This window comes from Mus caroli, unplaced genomic scaffold (assembly GCF_978045245.1).
Source record: "Mus caroli unplaced genomic scaffold, Mus_caroli_1 scaffold_5, whole genome shotgun sequence".
In the NCBI taxonomy this organism is placed as follows: Eukaryota; Metazoa; Chordata; class Mammalia; order Rodentia; family Muridae; genus Mus; species Mus caroli.
The window spans coordinates 12,688,026-12,708,439 of record NW_028227260.1 but is presented as its reverse complement, the minus strand read 5'-3'; the positions used below and the strand labels follow the sequence as shown (position 1 = coordinate 12,708,439).

Genomic DNA, 20,414 nt, shown 5'->3' with positions numbered 1-20,414 from the left:
AAAAAGGATTTGTATCTGTATGATATTCATCCTGCTCAGTAAAGATAGGTTTCATTTATATACTGATAGGACTCCCTTGGATTTTTGCACACTACCTTCAAGTTTACAGTTTACCTTAAACCATCATTTTCCATCCTTGTTCAGAAAAAGAACAAAATCTGAATTAAGTTGTATTCCAAGTGTATGGAAACACTAGACGGAGCAATTGAGAGACTGTACTTGACACCTACCAGGTTCTTGAGAGACAGACAGTGTGCTAGAAATAGAAAAGAATATGGGCACTGGGCCCAGTTGCTCTGTCCCCCAACCCCTAGTCAGCTCTCTATCCACCTTTCCAACTTGTCTCAGCTTCACCATCCTGGTTTGCAATGTAGGGATGAGAACAGCATCTACTATAGAATTATTGGAGGGCTAATAACAGACATTTGTATGCATGACACACTTGGCATCTGCTTTTCACATGGGAATCCAGGACTGTGTAAGAAGATGCATGTCTCCTGGATTCCCTATGTAACATATCTTTTGCTTGCAGTCTTTTTAATTCCTATGATAGAAGGGACATGTAGAATATATATTTGTATTATGTGGACACTACAATGGCTGCCACACCATCTTTATTTAATTCAGCAGGTAGGAGTCTCAAAAGTTGCTTAAAGCTATTTTATAGAATCCCAACTGCTCTATATTTCTTCAGAGAAACTTTATAGTTACTAATAAAGCTGGCTATGGTGACGTGTCGTTTTTATGCTTTAACAAGTCCTTTTGCCATAGATTCTTTTTCCATCATGTGGAACAATGTAAAGAAATCAGATGCAAAGTACAATTAGAAAATAAAACACAAAAACAACCCAACAATGTATATAGTTGTTTGTTTTCCTACTAAGGTTTTTAACTACTTCAAGGTGATTCTTTTCTGAAATCTTGTGGGCATTTTTTTTTTAACTTAAGTGTGGCGCATTAGAAGAAAAAGTACACTTTGTCCATTTCCTGTTCTCACCTGGCTTTGATTGTTTGAACTGATTGGATGCACACTGTCGGGCTCCTCTGTGAAAACCTGTACTGAAGAGGACATTTTCTAGCTGGAAGCCAGTTGTCCAGAGTGATCTCAAATTACTAAAAGGGATATTCAGTGGATGTTTTGTGCTGCGCAAATATATGTATAAGTGAACCTTAAGTTGTGGCCAACATGTTCACTTTGACTGTGATAATAAAGGGAATGAGTTGCAAAACAGGATCTCACCTTGAGAACCCAACTAGACCTTGAACTCCCAACACAACTGCCTCCGGGTGGTGGGATTACAGGCATGTACTATTCACCGTCCCCAGCGCAAGGCCCAGGCCAAAACGTTTCTGAATTTGGATGTAAACTCAGTTTTTCCTTTACTGTGAATTATCACGATACTAATCAGGTATTTGACCTTGCTTCGCCACGCACCCAGCAAGCAAGCAGATTACCAGCTCCAAGGTTTTTTTTCTTTTATAAAACAAACAAAAAAAACCTTTTTATTGGTTCTTTGTGAGTTTCACATCATGCACCCCAATCCCACTCAAAACACACAAAAAGAAAAGGCATAGGAAACATGTAAGATGTAATGTGTCACACAGTTTGTCCTACAGTATATCCCTCTGTCCACACATCTTGCAAATGTTGACTGCAATGAGTCATTGGTCTGGTTCGAGGTCTCTCACTTTTGTGACACCATTAATATTGGGATCCTCTCCAGGTCTTCTCCTACTTATGGATGTTGAGATCCTACAGCTTTTGATCAGCAGGATTGGCCCTCTGATGGGTCCCAGTCATTCGGCAGATGATAAAGGTTTTGGGGTGGGCCAGCTCAGCCCTGGATCTGGGTGATAGCTGAACTGGTCAGCATGCTGCCGCTTTTATCTGCACCACCAGCACTTCTCCAGCTAGGCCACCCAGTGTCTCCGTCAGTAGGAGCCAGGGTCATTCAGCTCTCAGGGCCTCAAGGCTGGCTCATCTGCATTCACTCGTCCAGAGCCAGCTCCACTGTGCTGCCCAGTTAAGGATCAAGGAAGCTCTAAGTTTTTAACTGTGCTTTTTTGTTTGTTTTGTTTTTCAAGACAGGGTTTCTCTGTGTATCCCTGGCTGTCCTGGAATTCACTTTGTAGACCAGGCTGGCCTCGAACTCAGAAATCCGCCTGCCTCTGCCTCCCGAGTGCTGGGATTAAAAGGCGTGCGTCACCAAGCCCAGCTTTTTTTTTTTTTTTTTCCTCTTATGTAACCATTTATTTCTCCTGGCCGGAAGGTAGGCATCGCTACCGGTGGATAAACACAACACTGCGTGGAGCGAGGCTCGAAGAACAGCGGTGCAGGTAAGTGGGTCCAGGACTCAAGCGAAGGTGGAACCGTTCCAGCCCACATTGGCAGCGTTCATGTCATAATAGTTGATGTAGACCCGGTCGGGGCTGATGTGCAGGCGATCGGACAGCAGGCAGCACAGCAGCTTGCTGTAGTTGCGGTTCTGGGCACCACCGATCTTGCTGATGCTGTGCAGGCTGCAGAGGGCGCAGGGATCGTTCGTGCCGCTAAAAGTCATGAGCTGGTCCTGGACCACGTGCACTGCGATGTACTGTGCGGGCTTGCTGGTGGCCTGCGCCAGCTGCTGGGTAAGCTCCGACAGAAACCCCTCTGGCGCGGAGGACTACACAGTAAGACTGAACAAAAGACCAGGAAGGCATGGAGCTCAGTTGGAATACTTGCCTAGCAAATAGGAAAGCCAAGGTTCAATCCATAGCACTGCAAAAACACCAACCATAGTTCCACTTACCTCTAGTCCCAGCACTTGTGGGGTGGAGACTGGAGAATCAGGAGTTCAAGACTGTTCTAAGCTACACAGTGAGTTCAAAGCCAGTCTGGGCTACTGGAACTCAGAGAAGGAGACGGAGAGGGAGTGAGGGAGAGAGAAGGGGGAAGAAAAAAAGAAAAGGAAAGAAAAAAAATAGAGACAGCCATAGTGCCTCATACCTATAATCCTAGCAGTTGGGAGGCTGAAATAGAAGTGCAGTGGAGGCCAACCTGGGCTAACAGTTCCATGCCAGCTAGAGCTACTGAATTTTTCTCACCAATGTGGCAAGAAGCGAGTGTGAACTTTGCTTTATGGTTTGAAGGAGGTCCATCGTGGCAGGAAGAGCCATGGGGAGGCATGGCAGTGGAATTAGGAGGTGAGTGACCACATTGGAACTGGACATGGGATTCAGCAATGAATGCTCACGCTGCTGTCTCTCTCCCTTCCTTGAATTCAGTCCAAGATGGAAGTTCATGGGATGCTGTCACCCACATTCAGATTACAGGCTGAAATTACAGTTACGTTTCTGAAAACTGGACCCCAGACATCCTCAAAAGTCTATCCAACTCAGGTCCTCAAATGTGCACCCTGAGCACTTCACTGCCCGAGCTGGATTCCCTGGCCCCAATCTTGTAACTAACTGAGCTTCCTAAGCCTTGGACACTTTCTCAGCTTTCTGAATTCTATGAGCCTCCATCTTCACTCCAGGAGGGACTGCTTCAATAATGAAGAAAGAGTTACACAACACTGGCTTATGTGTAATCCTAGCACTAAGGAGGCAGGAGGATTACCACAAATGGAAGCCAGCCTTGGCTACACACTGAATACTGGGCCAGCCTTGGCACAATGTAAGACCCTGTTAAAAAGACAACAGCCAGGCGTGATGGCGCATGCCTTTAATCCCAGCACTCGGGAGGCAGAGGCAGGTGGATTTCTGAGTTCGAGACCAGCCTGGTCTACTCTACAAAGTGAGTTCCAGGACAGCCAGAGCTACACAGAACAACTCTGTCTCGAAAAAACAAAAACGATGACAACAACAACAATAATAATTAATAGCAGCAGCAGTAGTAGTAGTGGATATAGTCTTTAAATTTCACTCTGAGGGCTGGAGAAGTGGCTCAGCAATTAAGAGCAATGATTGCTCTTCCAGATGACTTGGTTTCATGTCCAGCACCCACAGAATGGCTAACCACCATCTGTAACTCCAGCTCTAGGGGATGCAATGGCCTCCGAAAGCACAGCATGCCTATGGTGCACATACATACATACAGGCAAAGCATTCATACACATAAAAAGTAAGAAATTCTCTTAAAATCATTCAATTCTGAATAACACAATATTTAATTCCTAAAAAAAAACAACCCTTGGATTTCCTTTTAGCAATTTTACAAAAATAGATAAAATTCAACTATCAAATCATATTTGCTGCCTAGAAAACTGAGCTTTTCAATAAAAATTAGTTTTAATAAAGAAGTTGCTGAATAATTCTGTGATATTAATGATTAATAAATGCAATATTTAAAACAGAATGAGGAGCTGGAAAGATGGCTCCGTGGTTAAGAGCACTCGGTGCCTTTCCAGAGGACCCGAGACCCAGCACCCATGTCAGGCAGCTTACAACTGTCTGGAACACCAACTCCAAAGGATCTGATCTTCTGGGTTACACACACACACACACACACACACACACACACACACACACGGCATGCACCTATAGAGATACATACACAGATAAACAAACATTTAAAACGAAGATTTTCATAGCTCTTTCCACCAATGTTTTCCAAATTTTCTATATTCAGGATGTTAGAATTACATCTAAAGTTGAAAACAGAATAATAGACTTGTTTTTCAGACAATGACAACAGAACTAAAGGTCTATCTTTGTGCATGCTAGGTAGGGCTCTGCAACTGAACTCTAACCCAAGCCCAGACTAATGGATTCTAATAAAAATAAATTTTAAAAAAAACATGGAAAGTTTCTTATTATATAATAGAGTCCTGAGGATAAGTAACTTAGCAAATTACTACTTGTTTGGCATGGTAATATATGCCTTAGATGTCACTACAGAGGAGGCAGAGGCAGAAAGTGGATCTCTGTGAGTTTGAGAGCAGTATGCCTATATAGAGAATCTCATGCCACCCAGAGCTATGTAGACTGTCTCAGAAAGAAATTTCAAAAAGAGAATTCACTGCTTATCTGGGCCAGGTGCCAGCTAGACCTTTAATTCTAATAAGTTGGGGAGCAGAGGCTGGAGTCTAAGTTTAAGGTCTACCTGGGCTACAGAGAAATCACCTGTCAATATTAGTTGTATTATGGAAGAACAGCAACAACAGTCTGTGTTTTCACCAGGTGCAGTGGCATGCATCATAATTAGATACCCAGGAAACTGATGCAGAAGGACCGCTTGAGTTCAACAGTTCAAGACCAGGACAACATACACCCCCAACTAAAAGATACAGATAGAAAATGAAACAAAGACATTCTTTTCTGTGTACCTCTAAGATCAGATTGTTGTTGTTGTTTAATAAAAACACCATATTGAATACACATTGAATACAAAAAGAGATATGAGACTATTCTGAGCCAAATGGATTTGCAAAACTCAAAAACAATTCCATCTCCAAATTGTATTGTTCCCTCTTTGCATTAAGAACACTGGCTGTGCATGTAATCCCAGCACTAGGCAGAGACAGAGGCAGAGGAGGCAGAGGCAAAGGAGGAGGCAGAGGAGACAGACTTGGAGGCAGAGGAGACAGACTTGGAGGGAGAGCAAAAGGCAAAGGAGGGGCCGGGGCCGGGGCCGGGGCCGAGGCAGGTGGATCTCTAGTCCATCCTAGTCAGTCTACAAATTGAGTTCCAGGGCAGTCAGTAGTGTTACACAGAGGAACCTGCCTCAAACGATTTTGAAAACTCATACTGCTTTTGGTTGAGTGTGGCAATTAATCCCTAGCCTTTAATCCCAGCCCTAGGAAGGCAGAGATAGGCAGGTCTCTGTGAGTTCAAGGCCAGTCTGCTCTACAGAATGAGTAGTTCCAGGACACCCTCTTGCTGTCTACAGGGACACCAGGCATGCGTATGATGCACAGATATAAATGTAGACAAAACATCCATATACATAAATTAAATTTACAAAAAAAAAAATGAAAAGAATCTGTCACTGCACTGGGTTCATTATTGAACTCATACATAATACAATCAATCCAGTAGCGATAGAACTAAGTCAGAAAAGAAATTCTCATTTCAAGCAAAGTTAACAGGTTGCTGAGATAGCTTGGTGAGCAAAGTGCTTCCCTCACATTCATGGTGACCAGAGTTCAATTCACAGAACCCACGGAAAGAAGAAAAGACGACCAACTCCACAAAGTTTTATTTTGACCTGCACACATGCACTGTACCACACACTTGCCAAAACATCACACATACACGTGCACACGCGCGTGCACACACACACGCACACACACACCCCAATACCTTATTTTATTTCATTTTATTTCATTGAGACAAGGTCTCTCTGTGTATCCCTGGTTGTCCTGGAACTCTTTATGTAGACCGGGCTGGTCTCAAACTCACAGAGATCTTCCTGCCTCTGCCTCTGAGTGCTGAGATTAAAGGTGTATGGCACTATGCCCAACTCAATAACTTACAAAGAAAAATTAGCAGTAGTATTGCCAATAATATACTTGCAAGTTTCTTTCTTTCCTTCTTTCTTTTCTTTTCTTTTCTTTTCTTTTCTTTTCTTTCTTTTTTTTTTTTTTTGACAAGTTCTCATGTAGTGTAGGCTGGCCACTAATTCTCTGTTGTACCCCAGAGTGTCATTAAGTTCTTGGTCTTCCTGTTCCTGCCTCTCAAGACCTGGGCTTACAGGTCTGGCTTTATTTGCATTTTCAAATAAATTTACAGTTTTTGAGGACTTACATGTACCACCACTGACAAAAAAAACCCCAAAAGCTTTTTATGAATCTTTTAGGGGTTGGCACACTTTCTGCCAATGACTCAATAGTGCAGAGCAGTAATGAATTGTGAAGAGTACTCAATTCTGCCGTTGGAGCACCAAAGACAACACAGATTAAATGTGACTATAGGTCTGGAGAGATGGCTCAGCAGTCAAGAGCACTGATTGCTCTTCCAGAGGACTAGGGTTCAATTCCCAGCACCCACATGGTGGCTTACAGCCTTCTGTGACTCCAGCTCAGGTGTCTTCTGACACCCTCTTCTGGCCTCCAAAGGCAGTGCACACATGCGGTGCATGTCTTAATCAGTGTTCTCCTGCTATGAAGAGACACCATGACCATGACAACTCTTATAAAAGGAAGCATTTAAGTGGGGCCTGCTTACAGTCTCAGAGAGTAAGCCCACTGTCACTGTAGGGAGCAGGGGGACATTCAGGCAGGTATGGTGCTGGAGAAGTAGCTGAGGATTCTATATCCATATCCACAGGCAGCAGGAAGAGAGAGACATTAGGCCTGACATGGGTTTCTGAAACCTCAAAGCCCACCCCCAGTGACATACTTCCTCTGACAAGGCCACCTACTCCAACAGCCATACCTTCTAATCCTTCTAGTCATCCCTGATGACTAAGCATTCAAATATATGAGCCATTTTTATACAAAACATACATGCATGCAGGCAAAATCCTTATACAGATAAAATAAAAGTAGTCATTTTAAAATGTGGCTATATTACAGAAAAATTGTGCTAACAGCAATAGTAGGCTACATTTGATCCATTGACCATCATTTGCTGACCACTGCTATGAAAGTATTCTGATACCAGGAAATTGTTTAACTGTAGTGTTAAAATTGGCATAATAGATTTTAAGAAACCAGCCAACTATAAGTTAGATATTATAGGAAGTTAGTGAGATTTAAAAAAAAAACACAGGAAACTGTTTGATGTATGTTTTTTATATAATATTTTTTTAATATTATTATATGTAAGTACACTGTAGCTGTCTTGAGATGCACCAGAAGAGGGTGTCAGATCTCATTACAGATGGTTGTAAACCACTGTGTGGTTGCTGGGATTTGAACTCAGGACCTTCGGAAGAGCAGTCAGTACTGTTACCTGCTGAGCTATCTCACCAGCCCAAAATAATATTCATTCTCTCCCTCTCTCTCTCTCCCCCTCCCTCTCCCTCTCTCCCTCTCTCCCTCTCTCCCCCTCCCTCTCCCTCTCTCCCTCTCTCCCCCTCCCTCTCCCTCTCTCCCTCTCTCCCCCCTCTCTGTAATGTGCATGCAGTGCCTGCAGATGCAGGAGACATTGGATACCCAAGTGTTAGAGATCCAGGCAGTTTTGAGCCAACAGATGTGGGTTCTGGGAACTGAACTAAAGTCCTCTAGAAGAGCTACACGTGCCCTTAACCACTGAGCAATCTCTTCATTGTATGGATACTATTTCTTCAGTAGCCAGGGCTACTGAGAAACCCTGCCTCGAAAAACTAAAAAAAAAAAAAAAAAGAAAAGAAAAGAAAACATCAGAGGACCTGTTTTTGGTGGCATACTCCTGCAAACCCAGCATCCTAGATGCTCAGGCAGGAGTTTCAAAAGTGAGTTTCAAGCTAGTCTGAATTATATAGCGCCAGACTCCATATTTAATTTTTTTGTTCGAGACAGGGTTTCTCTGTGTAGCCCTGGCTGTCCTGGAACTCACTTTGTAGACCAGGATGGCCTCAAACTCAGAAACCCACCTGCCTCTGTCTCCCAAGTGCTGGGATTAAAGGCATGCACCACCACTGCCTGGCTCCATATTTAAATTAATAGCAGCAAACGTGAGAGTAACTAGTTGTGGGGACTATTCTTGGTTGCCAACCTGACTATATCTGAAGTGAACTACAGATTGGTTTGAAGCAAGGGAATCCACTCCTAGTCCAGACCCTTGAGGTAGGAAGACACACTTTGATCTGAATCTTGAGGTGGGAAGAAATAGGCCTTTGATACAGATCTTAAGGCTGAAAGCACAGGCCTCTAATTCAGACCTTGGCAGTAAGACACACCTTTAACATGGGCCATACCTTCTACTGGAAGTCTACATAAGGACATAGGAAAGGGAAACCTTGGTCTCCTTGCCCTTGCCTCACTAGCAAGTCCATTTCTTCACTGGCATTGGAACCTACATTGGGATTCCAGCAGACACAAAAGGCCAGCTGAGACATCCAGCCTTGTGGGACTGAGCAACTACTTCTTACGTCTGCTTTCCATTCATGCTGCCCATTGCTGGATTAGTGTACTGCAGTCATTCTAATCAATTCCATATCTATAGATATACATCTGTATATCTATATGTATACACACATATAATACACACACACACACATAGAGAGGGAGGAGGGAGGGAGGGAGATTCATTTCATAAGTTCTGTGACTCTAGAGAACCCTAACACACTCTTTATGCCTGAAGAACAGAATGATAGTAAGAACACAAAATAAAAAGATCGGGGCATGGTGTCATAAGCCTGTGATCACAGTGTCTGAGAGGCAGCAGAAGAATAAAAGCGTGGTCTAGACCTGTCTGTTGTAAATAGCAAGTTTTAGGCCAGTAAGAGCTTCATAACAAGGTTCTGCCTCAAATCAAAAAGTCTATAGCTCTTTTCAGTGGCAAGAACATTACTGCCCCAAGCAGACTGAGAACCCTCGTCCCCCTCTCTGTGCATTTGTATATCATGTAACTTGGGGTAGCCACAGAAACCAAGAAAGTAAAGAGGGACTATGGAAATGGGTGGGAGGATCTCTAGAGAACAGCAGAATTGGGCAATATTGAGATGAAGGGGTAAAGGCAAAACCAGGAAGGCTTTAATTGAAGAAAGGGAAGGAGGAGGGATAAATAACACTATCTAAAAGTACATATACAAAGCTAAAGAGATAACTCAGCAGTTGAGACCATTGGCTGCAGACAACAACTGTCTATAACTCCAGTTCCAGGGGCTCTGTCTTCTGGTGTTCTAGGGCACACAAGTGGTACACATACATGCAGGCAAAACACCTAGTATTTGTTGTGTAAATCAGGCTGGCCTTGAATTCATAGAGCTGCTTTTCACATAAGATCACACAGAGATCTACTGTACACACAAAATAAAATATTTTTTTTATTTTAAAAATTGCATATATAAGGAATGAGTTCCCTAATTGGTTATTATATACTAAATGGTCAGCCCTAAAGATGTATGCATACAAGCAATGTCAAATGACTCAGCAGGTCATAGTTAGGTATTTATTCACATATATATGTAACAATAATAATTAAAGAAAAAGAGACCATAGATTTGAGAGGGAATTGGTGGGTGGGGTAGGCATGGAGAAAGGATTATGGGTTGGAGCATGGAGGAGGAAATGATGTCATACTTTAATAAAAATAAATATATAAAATACATTTTAAAAGTTCAAAATAGGGAGCTGATGAGCTAGCTCAGTGGTTAAGAGTGGTTGCTCATCAGAGGATCTGGGTTTGATCCCCAGCACCCACATGGTGGCTCCATAGTGAATGATCCATAGTGCCAGTTCTAAGGGACCTAATGCCTTCTTCTTACCCCTGTGGGCACATCACCCTTGTGGTGTGCATGCATACTCACACACATAAGTAAATGTAAACAATTCAAAATACGCATATAAGAGGAAAAGCATTGTAACGTTGGAGAAGGATGCTACCCAGACAATCATCAAGCAGGTAAGTCCAACAGGTAGTCAACTTTGCAGACATGACACTTAAGAGGAAAAAGTGGTAACAACACAACAACGCTCTCCACACATTTATCAGCTAGGCTTTATCTTGCTAGCTTAGAAACAGGATTTCATTACAGCGCCAGTGCATTTTCATATACTCTCAGCCTCCTCCAGCCATACCTTGGGCTGTCAAGAACACACTGATCACTAAAGCATTTGTCCCACAAAGGACTAAGTTTTATTTTTATTTCTGTTTTTCTTCTACCTTTCCCCCAATAACTAAATGCCAGGTCCTGATTTCAACTTCTTTTTGTGGTTGTTCTCTTTTTTTCCTTTATTTTTAAAAATATTTCTTTCCTTTTATTGGCCCTTCAAGACAGGGTTTCTCTTCATAGCTCTGGCTGACCTGGACCTCATTCTGTAGACCAGGCTGGCCTTGAATTCAGGGGCTACAGTTGCCTCTACCTCCTGGGATTAAAGTTGTGTGCCACCACTCCCAGATTGTTTTCATTTATGTTTTGAGACAGGGTCTTCTGTAGCTCAGACCAACCTCAAACTTAATATGTAGCTTAGGCTGTCCTTGAACTTCTGATCAACAACAACAGCAAAAATGGTGACCCAAAGTATCATCAGAAATGGAGATAAGCATCATGCTTATAAACTTAGAACTTGGGAGGTGGGGGCAGGAAATCCAGAAGTTCAAAGTAATCTTTACTACACAGTAATGAGTTCAAAGCAAACCTAAGCCACCTGATTTTCTGCTTTAAGAAAACTATGGGGGACAGGCCGGGAGCTGGTGAGATGGTACAGTGGTTAAGAGCTGTTCTTCCAAGCAACCACATGGTGGCTCACAACCATCTATAAAGGGATCTGGTGCCCTCTTCTGATCTGAGGATGTATACTCAGCAGAGCACTCAGACATAAAATAAATAAATTAAAAAACAACAACAACAAAACAAACAAAGAAAACCATGAAATGCATTAATTAAAAACAAATATCAAAGCAGGGCATGGTGGCCCCCACTTTTAATCAGGATGCAGAGGCAGTGAGTTCGAGGCCAGTCACTCTACAAAGTGAGCTTTGGGACAGCCAACACTACACAGAAACTCTGTCTTGAAAAACCAAACCGACCAAACATAAACCCCCCCCCAAAAACCAAATTTCATGTGTTTAAGGTGTTTTATCTCAATGGATTTAGTGTATATACAGTTGTGCAATTTTCTTATTTCCTTTGTTTGTTTGAGGCAGGATTCCAAGTATCCCTTGCTGGCCTTGAACTCGCTATTTAGAATAAGATGACTGAATTTATAATCCCCTGACCTCCACTTCCCAGATTTTGGAATTACAGTTGTGTGCCTATCACATCTGATTCTTGCAGTGTTGGGGAATCAAATCTAAGGCTAGTTGACTTTCTTTCTTTCTTTCTTTCTTTCTTTCTTTCTTTCTTTCTTTCTTTCTTTCTTTCTTTCTTTCTTTCTTTCTTTCTTGTGTCTGTATGTCCAAGCCTTCTTGTTCACCTGTGATTGAGTTTACTGTAGAGAAAAGTAGCAGAAATTGATTGGATAAAGAAAAGAGTTGGACACAGAACTAATGCTCCCCATGCGTCAGCAGCCCAGCCACGGGTCTGCACGGTTCTTTTGCATCGAGAAGTTAATCTTTCGAGCCATTTCCATGTTGTAGATCCTCCGGTATGTTTCATAGCTCTCCCGCTGGCTGTGGCAGCAAGGCTTCTCTTAGTACAGTCGTTGCTTTATGACTTCAGTACACCCTGGGTTCTGTCCAGGGTCCTGTAGGCACCTTCCATATTCCCCTCCTTAACCATCACAGTCCTGGCAATGAACTTCAGATGTTTAGCCATGGCTTTGTATTTAAATCTTCATTCTTCAGGGCCTGCGGCCACCAAATTCGGACTCCCATCTAAGGCTTTCTCTTTCCCTTTCTTTCCATTCATCTTGGACAACTCTGGCTTGTGTCAAGTTAACATAAAATTGTACAGCACAAGCTTCACCTCTTTTAAATTTTTACACGAGTATGTCTGTCTATGTAGCCATGTTCACATATAAGTTGGTGTGTATTTGTGAGGGAATATGTGGAGGCCAGAAGTTTACATCAGGCATCCTCCTGGATGGCTCCCTATATTCTGAAACAGGGTTGAGCTAGTTTAGTTAGTCAGCTTGCCCTGTGGATTCCCTGTCCCTGCTTCCAGAGCACTGTGTTTACAGATGGGCTATCACACCTACCAGGCATTTGCATGTATACTGGTGATAAAATCTCTGGTTCTCATGGTCTGTGCGTTCTCCACTGAGGCTTTTCCAGGTCCCCCGGTTTCTTTCTCAATCAAGTGTTTCTTTCTCTACCAGACTGGGAAAAAAATCTCAAGGCTTCCAACAGAAAAATATGTAGCCTGAGCTACTTGTGGAAGGGTGAGCACATTGTAGGCTATGCCTTTCTAAACCCTGGAAGTTTAGGCAGACCATGCAATGATAGATTGTTTTGTCTTCCCTTTTCTCTCTTCTGTCTCTGTCTCTCTCTTTCTTTCTCTCCTCTCCTTCACACCGTCCTCTTTCCCTTCTCTCTTTCTTTGCTATTTAGCCCAGGCTGGCCCACATTTTCTACTAGCTCAGGCTAGCCTCAAACTTAATCTCTTGCCTCAGGCTCCCAAGTGTTGGGATTATAGCTGTGAGCCAATGTTAAAAATTAATGATGTTTTTCAAAATGATTGTTTTTCTTAATTTTGAAACAGGGGTGTGGGGTTCTCACTAGGTATCCCTGACTGGCCTGGAATTCACTATGTAGAACAGGCTGGCCTTGAACTCACAGAAATTCACCTTCCTTTGCCTCTTTACTGATGGGATTTAATCATAATCCACCATGCCTGTCCACCATGGTTGTTTTTATTGTTTTCTCTCTTAGGAATCAACCCTGGGGCCTATACACATCACACGTGCAGGTAAGCAGTCTACTACTGAGTTATACCTCTGGCCCCTTCAGTATGTTTTTGAAACCATAATAAATGTTCATGGCTAGAGAAAAGGAAATAATATCTGATAATCTTCTTTGACCCCTACTCCAGAGGCAAGAGCCAAACTTGGTGGCTCACAACTATAAATCCAGAATTTCAAAGCCAAAGTGAAGAGGATTCCAAATCAGCCTAGGAAATACTGTGCAATCTAGAACAACCCTACAATGACCCAGTGTCAAAAACAAAACAAAACAAAAACTAACAAAAGAATTGATAAATGGGATCAAAGGAAACAGAAAGCTCTCTAGAGCAAAGGAAACAATTCTCAGAGAAAGCCCACAAGAAGAGGAAAAAAATCTTCGCCAGATAATCATCTGGCAGGCTGTATAAAGGGAGAAGTCGGGCTTCACATGCACGGGAGAGCTTGGTAAAGTGTGTGTGTGGCCAGTACAATTTGTGCTTGATGAGACCCCAGGGAGACGGGAGGCGGGAGATCCGCAAACAAAATTACTTAGCTATTACATATCACTCCAGTCAGAGCAAATATCAAGAAAAGAAAGATGAAATGGTGAGGACATGGGGACCAATGAAGGTTGCCAGTGGTAACTCATGCCTGCAATCCCAAGACTTGAGAGACTGAGACAGGATGGTTGCCATGAGTTAGAGGCCAGACCAGGCCTGGGATATACTATAAGGCCCTGTCTCAAAATCACTCCCCACTAGCTCTGCAGTGGTGTCACATGCCTTTAATCCCATCACTCAGAAGCCACAGCCAGGAGGATCTCTGAGTTCGAGGCCAGCCTGGTCTACAGAGTGAGTTCCAGGACCTCCAGGGCTACACAGAGAAACCCTGTCTTGAAAAACAAAACAAAACAAAACAAACACTAGAAAAATTGTCACTACCGCCCTCTCGAAGTACATAACAGACATATGAAAACGGATGACGAAATGCATTATTTTATAGGATGAATCTTTGGCAAATATATAAAGAAAGAAAGAAATGAACTGAAACCTCATTGAGGTAGAATGGATCCTATGGCCCTATGGCATCTGCACATGCATATGGCACTGGCCCATGTAGTGACAACCAGAAAACCTAGCCATGAACGGGCACTCGGAGCTGCAGGGCTGTTTTTGTGCAGAGAGACAGTGTGAACACGTGCGCGCGCGCGCGCGTCAGATGTGTGCAAGGTGTGTGAGAAACTTTAAGTGGATGTGTGCACGGGTGTGTGGAAAAGCGTGTTTAAACCGAGTGTGCAAAGAAGCCTTTTGTAAACTCTTAAGAAGAAACGCGCCAGGTGTGGTGTGTGCGGACACTGGGGATGCTGAGCCGTGAGGACTTGTGGAGCGGACACTGCGCGCGCACGTTCGGCGCCCCGCGTGCGCCTTTCACAGCAGCCCGAGGGGCTGCGAGCCGGGAGCGCGGAGCCCGTGCGGTCCCTTGGCGCGCGCACGCCTGCGCCGGCTGAGCAGTGACGCACCGGCGAGTGCGGGAGGGTCCGGTGCGGCGAGCCCGGCCAGAGAGAGGCCGGCGCGCAAGGTGGGAGGCCGCGTGCGCATGCGGACCCGCGCGGGGCCGGTGCGACACAGCGGGCGGGCCAGACAGTGCGCCTGTGCAGCCCGCGCATCCCGATGGAGCGCAGCGGTGGGAACGGCGGCGGCGGCGGCGGCGGCGGCGGAGGAGGAGGAGGAGCGGGAGCCCCCTCGGAAGGGGCTGCCAAGGGCTTGTCGCTGCTGCCGGCCAAGTCCGCGGAAGCGGCCTCCGGGAGAGCCTCCCAGTCCACCCCGCGGTCCGCAGGTAAGGGCCGGGGAGCGCCTGGGCAGGCCGCGCTGAGGACCCCCGAGGGGTGGGGGGGGGGGCGGGGCGGCCAACGGCTGTCGCCCTTTCCGGGGCCTAGGTCAACCTGCCATGGGGGATCTCAGGCTGCGTCTCTCTTTCGGCAGGTGGCGGGTCCCCTCGGGCTTGGCGTGGGTGCGTGGGCGAGTTTGTGGGGGGTGGCTGGAGAGCGGAGGAGCGGGTATCCTTGGCCACGGCTGTCCCCGAGGTATGGCTCGGCACCGGAGGAGGGGGTTCGGGGATGGCGACCCTGTGGGTGCGGGGGCCCGCTGAGGTGTTTGGACTACAGGGATTGCGGCTGGCTCGCTGCCTCGCTGGCTCCCACCCTCCATCCTAAGGCGCGCAGACGGGGAAGCCACAGCCAGCCACCAAGGTGGCCCAGCTTTGCGGTTTACTTGGCCTCTCGGGGTTGGGAAAATACTGTCGCATCGCCCGCGGGGGCAGCGACGGTTCGTAAAGGGAGCAGGGCCGCGCGCGATTGCTGAGACGACGACCCCTCCCCCCCTGAAGTCGCTGAGGTAGTTGTTTCCCTACTGGGGCGTCTGGCCCCTGCCGCTGCCCTTTCTGGTACGTGACGGCGTGGCGATTGAGTTCTAGCCCACGGGACTGCAGCTGAGAGCTGTCGCCAAGGGGTGTGGGGATGTGGGTCCCCGTTCCTTCTGCCCAAGGCGACGGAACATGGTGAGGACGCTGGGAAGAACGTGTTAAGCGCCTGCGTCTTCTGGTTCTGGGGCTAACCTTCTGTGTACTTGCAGGTGGTGCGGAGGTATACGCAGTGAGGAAAAGGATTTCATTCCGATTTTCCTGGCGACATTTTAAAAAATGTTAATAATGAGAACTAATTCTATTTTTCATCTTTCATTGCAGTTTAACATTTGAACGAAAAGAAAAAAAAAACCCCTCACACAATTTGTAGGATTTGGGAATTATCGCATCGTGGAGTATTTCCTATACGGTGGAGGGGGAAGGAGGAAGGACATCAAATGAACGGGCGTGTGGGTTGTTTATGTGTTTCTTCGTTTTGAGACAGGATCTGACTCTTTACCTTACGTTGATCTGGATTCCAGTGAACCTTCAAGTCATCATGACCAGCTTGAAGATGCTGCCTTAGTCACTTGAACAGTTCTTTTTGTTGGGATAGAGGGGACTATCTTACTGGCCTGTCTGTTGCATCATTCATACAAGGGAAAGGAAGGCTAAATTGATTTCTAGTTTGTGTTCTCGTGTGTTATTAAATGCGCAACTTAGTAAGACATTACAGGATAGTAAGTCTATACTTACATTTTCATTCCTTTTGCTTGAGAAAGGCCATATCTGATAAGAACTCAGAACCCACACATCGGAGTCTGCTCTCTGTGGTAAAGGGTATTCCGTGCAGTAAAACATTAGATGTTGTTTGAGTTTACATTTTGTTGGGTGGGGATTTGAAATAATAGATTATTTTGATGTTTCTTGTGGTAGAGAAAGGGCTGTATTGTTGGATGTCCAGTTTATCTGGGATTTTAATTAACTTGAAGGAATTTAGGGGGGCAGTTCTTTTTCCTATTGCTCAGTTGCAGTGTAGACACTAGTTTTATTTGGAATTCCTAAAATAATTCTAGGTTTTAAATATATAGCCTGTTATAACCATTTAGAGGTCATTCTTAATAGTTATGTGAAAGAAAACAGAATTTTTAAAACTTTATTTCAACAGGGGTGGGATGGAGACAGGTTTATGTGATGCTATATAACCCATATTGGGCATGAATTCATGTTCCGTTTCCCATCACCAGCATTTCTGACTAAAGTTTGGTTTTTCTTATGTGTGTGTACTTGTGAGTTGCAGTTTTCTGTGGCTGTGTGGGGGTGTGCTTGTAGAGTTCACAGGTTCAATTTAGGTCTCATTCCTCAGGCACTTTCCATTTGGTTTTTTTGAAGCTAAGTCTCTGACTGGCTTAGAACTCAGGGTTTTGGTCACGCTGGCTTGTTAAGAAGCCCCAAGGACCCACCTTTTCCAGGCTCCCCAGTGCTAGCTTACAAGTACATTCTACCATATTGAACTTTTTCATGGGGTCTGTGATCGAGCTTAGTACTTGAATGGCAAGGACTTTACTCACTAAGCTTTCTTCCCAGTCCCATGTTTAATGTTTTAAAGATTTATTTGTTCATGTATTTTATGTATATGAGTGCTCTGTCTTCTCGCACCCCAGAAGAGGGCATCAGATCCCATTACAGATGGTTGTGAGCCACCATGTGGTTGCTGTGAATTGAACTCTTGAAGAGCAGTCAGTGCTCTTAACTGCTCAGCTCTTTTTGGTCTTTGAGACAGGGTTTGTCTGTGTAGCCCCGGCTGTCCTGAAACTTACTCTGTAGACCAGGCTAGCCTTGAACTCAGATCTTCCTGCCTCTGCATGCGCCCCTACCACTTAGTGCTCAGAACTCTACCTAAAATTTGGGGCAACTCTCTTTTCTCTCTATTATCTCAGACCAGAGAGGCTGAGACTGGTTTCCCTTTATGAACTCAGGTCTGGAAAGACTCATGAAGGAATGTAGGCTGAGTCCTTTTAGGTAATTACTTTTTTTACCCCTTTCCAAGATAGGTCTCAGCTAGACATTTGTGGTAGCTGGCTGGAAGGGTATCCCCTTACATCCGAAGATGGGAAGTTCTCTATATTACTACAATTTTCTCTTTATTTGGTATGACCTTTGTGGGTAGGCAGAAATAAGCACTTGGCATTCTTTTTTTTTTTAATTATATATATATTTATTTTTAAGGCATTTTTATTAGATATTTTATTCATTTACATTTCAAATGCTATCCCCAAAGTCCCCTATATCCTCCCCCTGCCCTGCTCTCCAACCCACCCACTCCTGCTTCCTGGCCCTGGCATTCCCCTGTACTGGGGCATATGATCTTCGCAAGACCAAGGGACTCTCCTCCCAATGATGGCCGACTAGGCCATCCTCTGCTCCAAATGCAGGTAGAGACACAGCTCTGGGGGTACTGGTTAGTTCATATTGTTGTTCCACCTATAGGGTTGCAGACCCCTTCAGCTCCTTGGGTACTTTCTCTAGCCTCTATTGGATGGAACACTGGGCCCCCAATAGAGGCCCAGTGTTCCATCCAATAGCTGACTGTGAGCATCCACTTCTGTATTTGCCAGGCACTGGCATAGCCTCACAAGAGACAGCTATATCAGGGGCCTGTCAGCAAAATCTTGCTGGCATATGCAATAGCACCTGGCATTCTTTTTGACAAATTTTCACAAACAGCATCTATGACAGACCCTTATTTGAGCTACACCTTTTCCAGTTAATTAATTTCCTGCTACATTATTTTGAGTTTGTGTGTTCTTTAGTGTTTCTATACTGAAATACTATGACCAAAAGCCAGTTGGGGGTGGAGTGGAGTGGAGTGAAAGGCTTTATTTATACTTATACTTCCATATTATAGCCCATTACTGAAGGAAGTCAGCACAGAAACTCAAGCAGGGCTGCAGCCTGGAGGCAGGAGCTGATGCAGGGGCCATGGAGTGCTGCTGCTTTCTGGTTTGCTCTTCATGACTTGCTTAGCCTGCTTTCTTATGGAACCCAGGAGCTCAGCTTAGGAATGGTACCTCCCACAATGGGCTGAACCCTTTCATATCAATCACCAATTAAGTAAATACCATCGAGACCAATATTGTGGAGGCATTTTCTCAATTGAGGTTCCATCCTTCCAGATAACTCTAGCTTGTGTCAAGTTGACATAAAACTAGCTGGAAAACTGATGCCTTGCCAATTTGACACACAAAACACATTAATGTTAAGCCATAATCTTTCCTTTCTCATTCATCCCCAAGATTACACCTTAATATCAATAATAAAATACAAGCATTCAAAACTTTAGAAGTCCCACAGTCTTTAAAAATTCAAACACTTAAAAATTCAGCCTCTTTCAAATAACCAGTCTCTTTCAAAATCCAAAGTCTTAAAATTTAGTCTTTCAACTGTGAGAGTGTGTAAAATAAAGTAAATTCTATAGGTTGTCACTTGAGGGGGGAAGAACCAGGGCACACACAATCTGAACAAAGCAAACTCGAACCAGTATAAATAACTTAATGAGCAATGTCTGGAGAGTCATTCATGGTCTTTTGGACTCTTCCAAAGGGCTTGGGTCACTTCTCTGGCTCTATCCTCTGCAGGACACTGACGTCTAGGCTCCCACTGGCTCCACTGTCACACCCCTCTGTCTGTGAAATGAGTTCCTTGGTCAGAAGCAATATTGTGTGGAATACCATGATGGTGGATAAGGCTTTATGTAATATATCCTTGAGGTTAAACTGTAAAAGTATACTGCTGGCCTTGTTAACTGAAAGCAAATCCTTTCTGGTGGTCCTTATTGATAAGTACTTAGAAAAATGCATTTGCTAGATCAGTAGCTGCATATTATGTACCAAGGGATGCGTTAATCTGCTCAAGTAAGCCTTTTGTACATCAGCTGCAATTGGAGTCACTAATGATTGAGTTTTCAATAGTCAGCTGTCATTCTCCACAATCCATCTGTCTTCTGAACTGGCCAGATAGGGAGTTAAAGGGAGAAGTGGTGGGAACCACCAAGTCTGTGTCTTTCAAGTCCTTGGTGGTGGTACTCATTTTCTGCAATTCTTCCAGGAATGTGATACAATTTTTTATTCACTATTTTCCTTGGCAGAAGCAACTCTAAAGGGTTCCATTTAACCTTTTCAACCATAATTGTTCTCACACCACAGATCAGGGACACAGTGTCAGAATTCTGCCAACTTCTAAGTATACCACATATGCCGGGACTGCAAAATAACCACAGGATGAGTTCAGGGACCCACTGGACGTACTGTGAGTTGGACTTTAGCCCTAACCCCTCACCTCAATAAGCCCCTATTTTAACTGGAGGGTACCATAATATTTCTTGGGATCTTCCAGAATCAGCATTAATTCAGAGCCATTTCCCAATAGACCCCAGAAATTCTGACTGTTACCTTTCCTCCAGTGTATAGTTACCCTTGTAAAAGGCCATAAGTACCTCTGAGAAAGGACTGGGGAAAGGCTAACAGTAAAACTTTCAGTGTTTTATCAAGCTCCTCCTCAGGGGAACCTGGCCATCCCTTCAAACCTTCCCCATCAGTCACTAATGTAAAAAATGCCCTG

General features: G+C 44.4%; 1 protein-coding gene and 2 pseudogenes across 4 annotated transcripts in view; 1 reads left to right on the top strand and 2 right to left on the bottom strand.

The window, feature by feature from the left end:
• Positions 1–2,296: 2,296 nt before the first annotated feature.
• LOC110286437 (macrophage migration inhibitory factor pseudogene) lies at positions 2,297–3,141 on the bottom strand (annotated as a pseudogene).
• Positions 3,142–12,074: 8,933 nt separating this feature from the next.
• Positions 12,075–12,328, bottom strand: LOC110286175 (small ribosomal subunit protein bS21m pseudogene; annotated as a pseudogene).
• Positions 12,329–14,915: 2,587 nt separating this feature from the next.
• Positions 14,916–20,414, top strand: part of Map7d2 (MAP7 domain containing 2) — an 82,893-nt gene continuing 77,394 nt past the window's right edge. For all 4 annotated transcript variants that reach the window (XM_029473680.2, XM_021153551.3, XM_029473683.2 and 1 more), the window contains exon 1: positions 14,916–15,230. In XM_029473680.2, the coding sequence (XP_029329540.1) occupies positions 15,065–15,230 (166 nt within the window). In that variant the 5' untranslated portion in view covers positions 14,916–15,064. The remainder of the gene's footprint in view (positions 15,231–20,414) is intronic.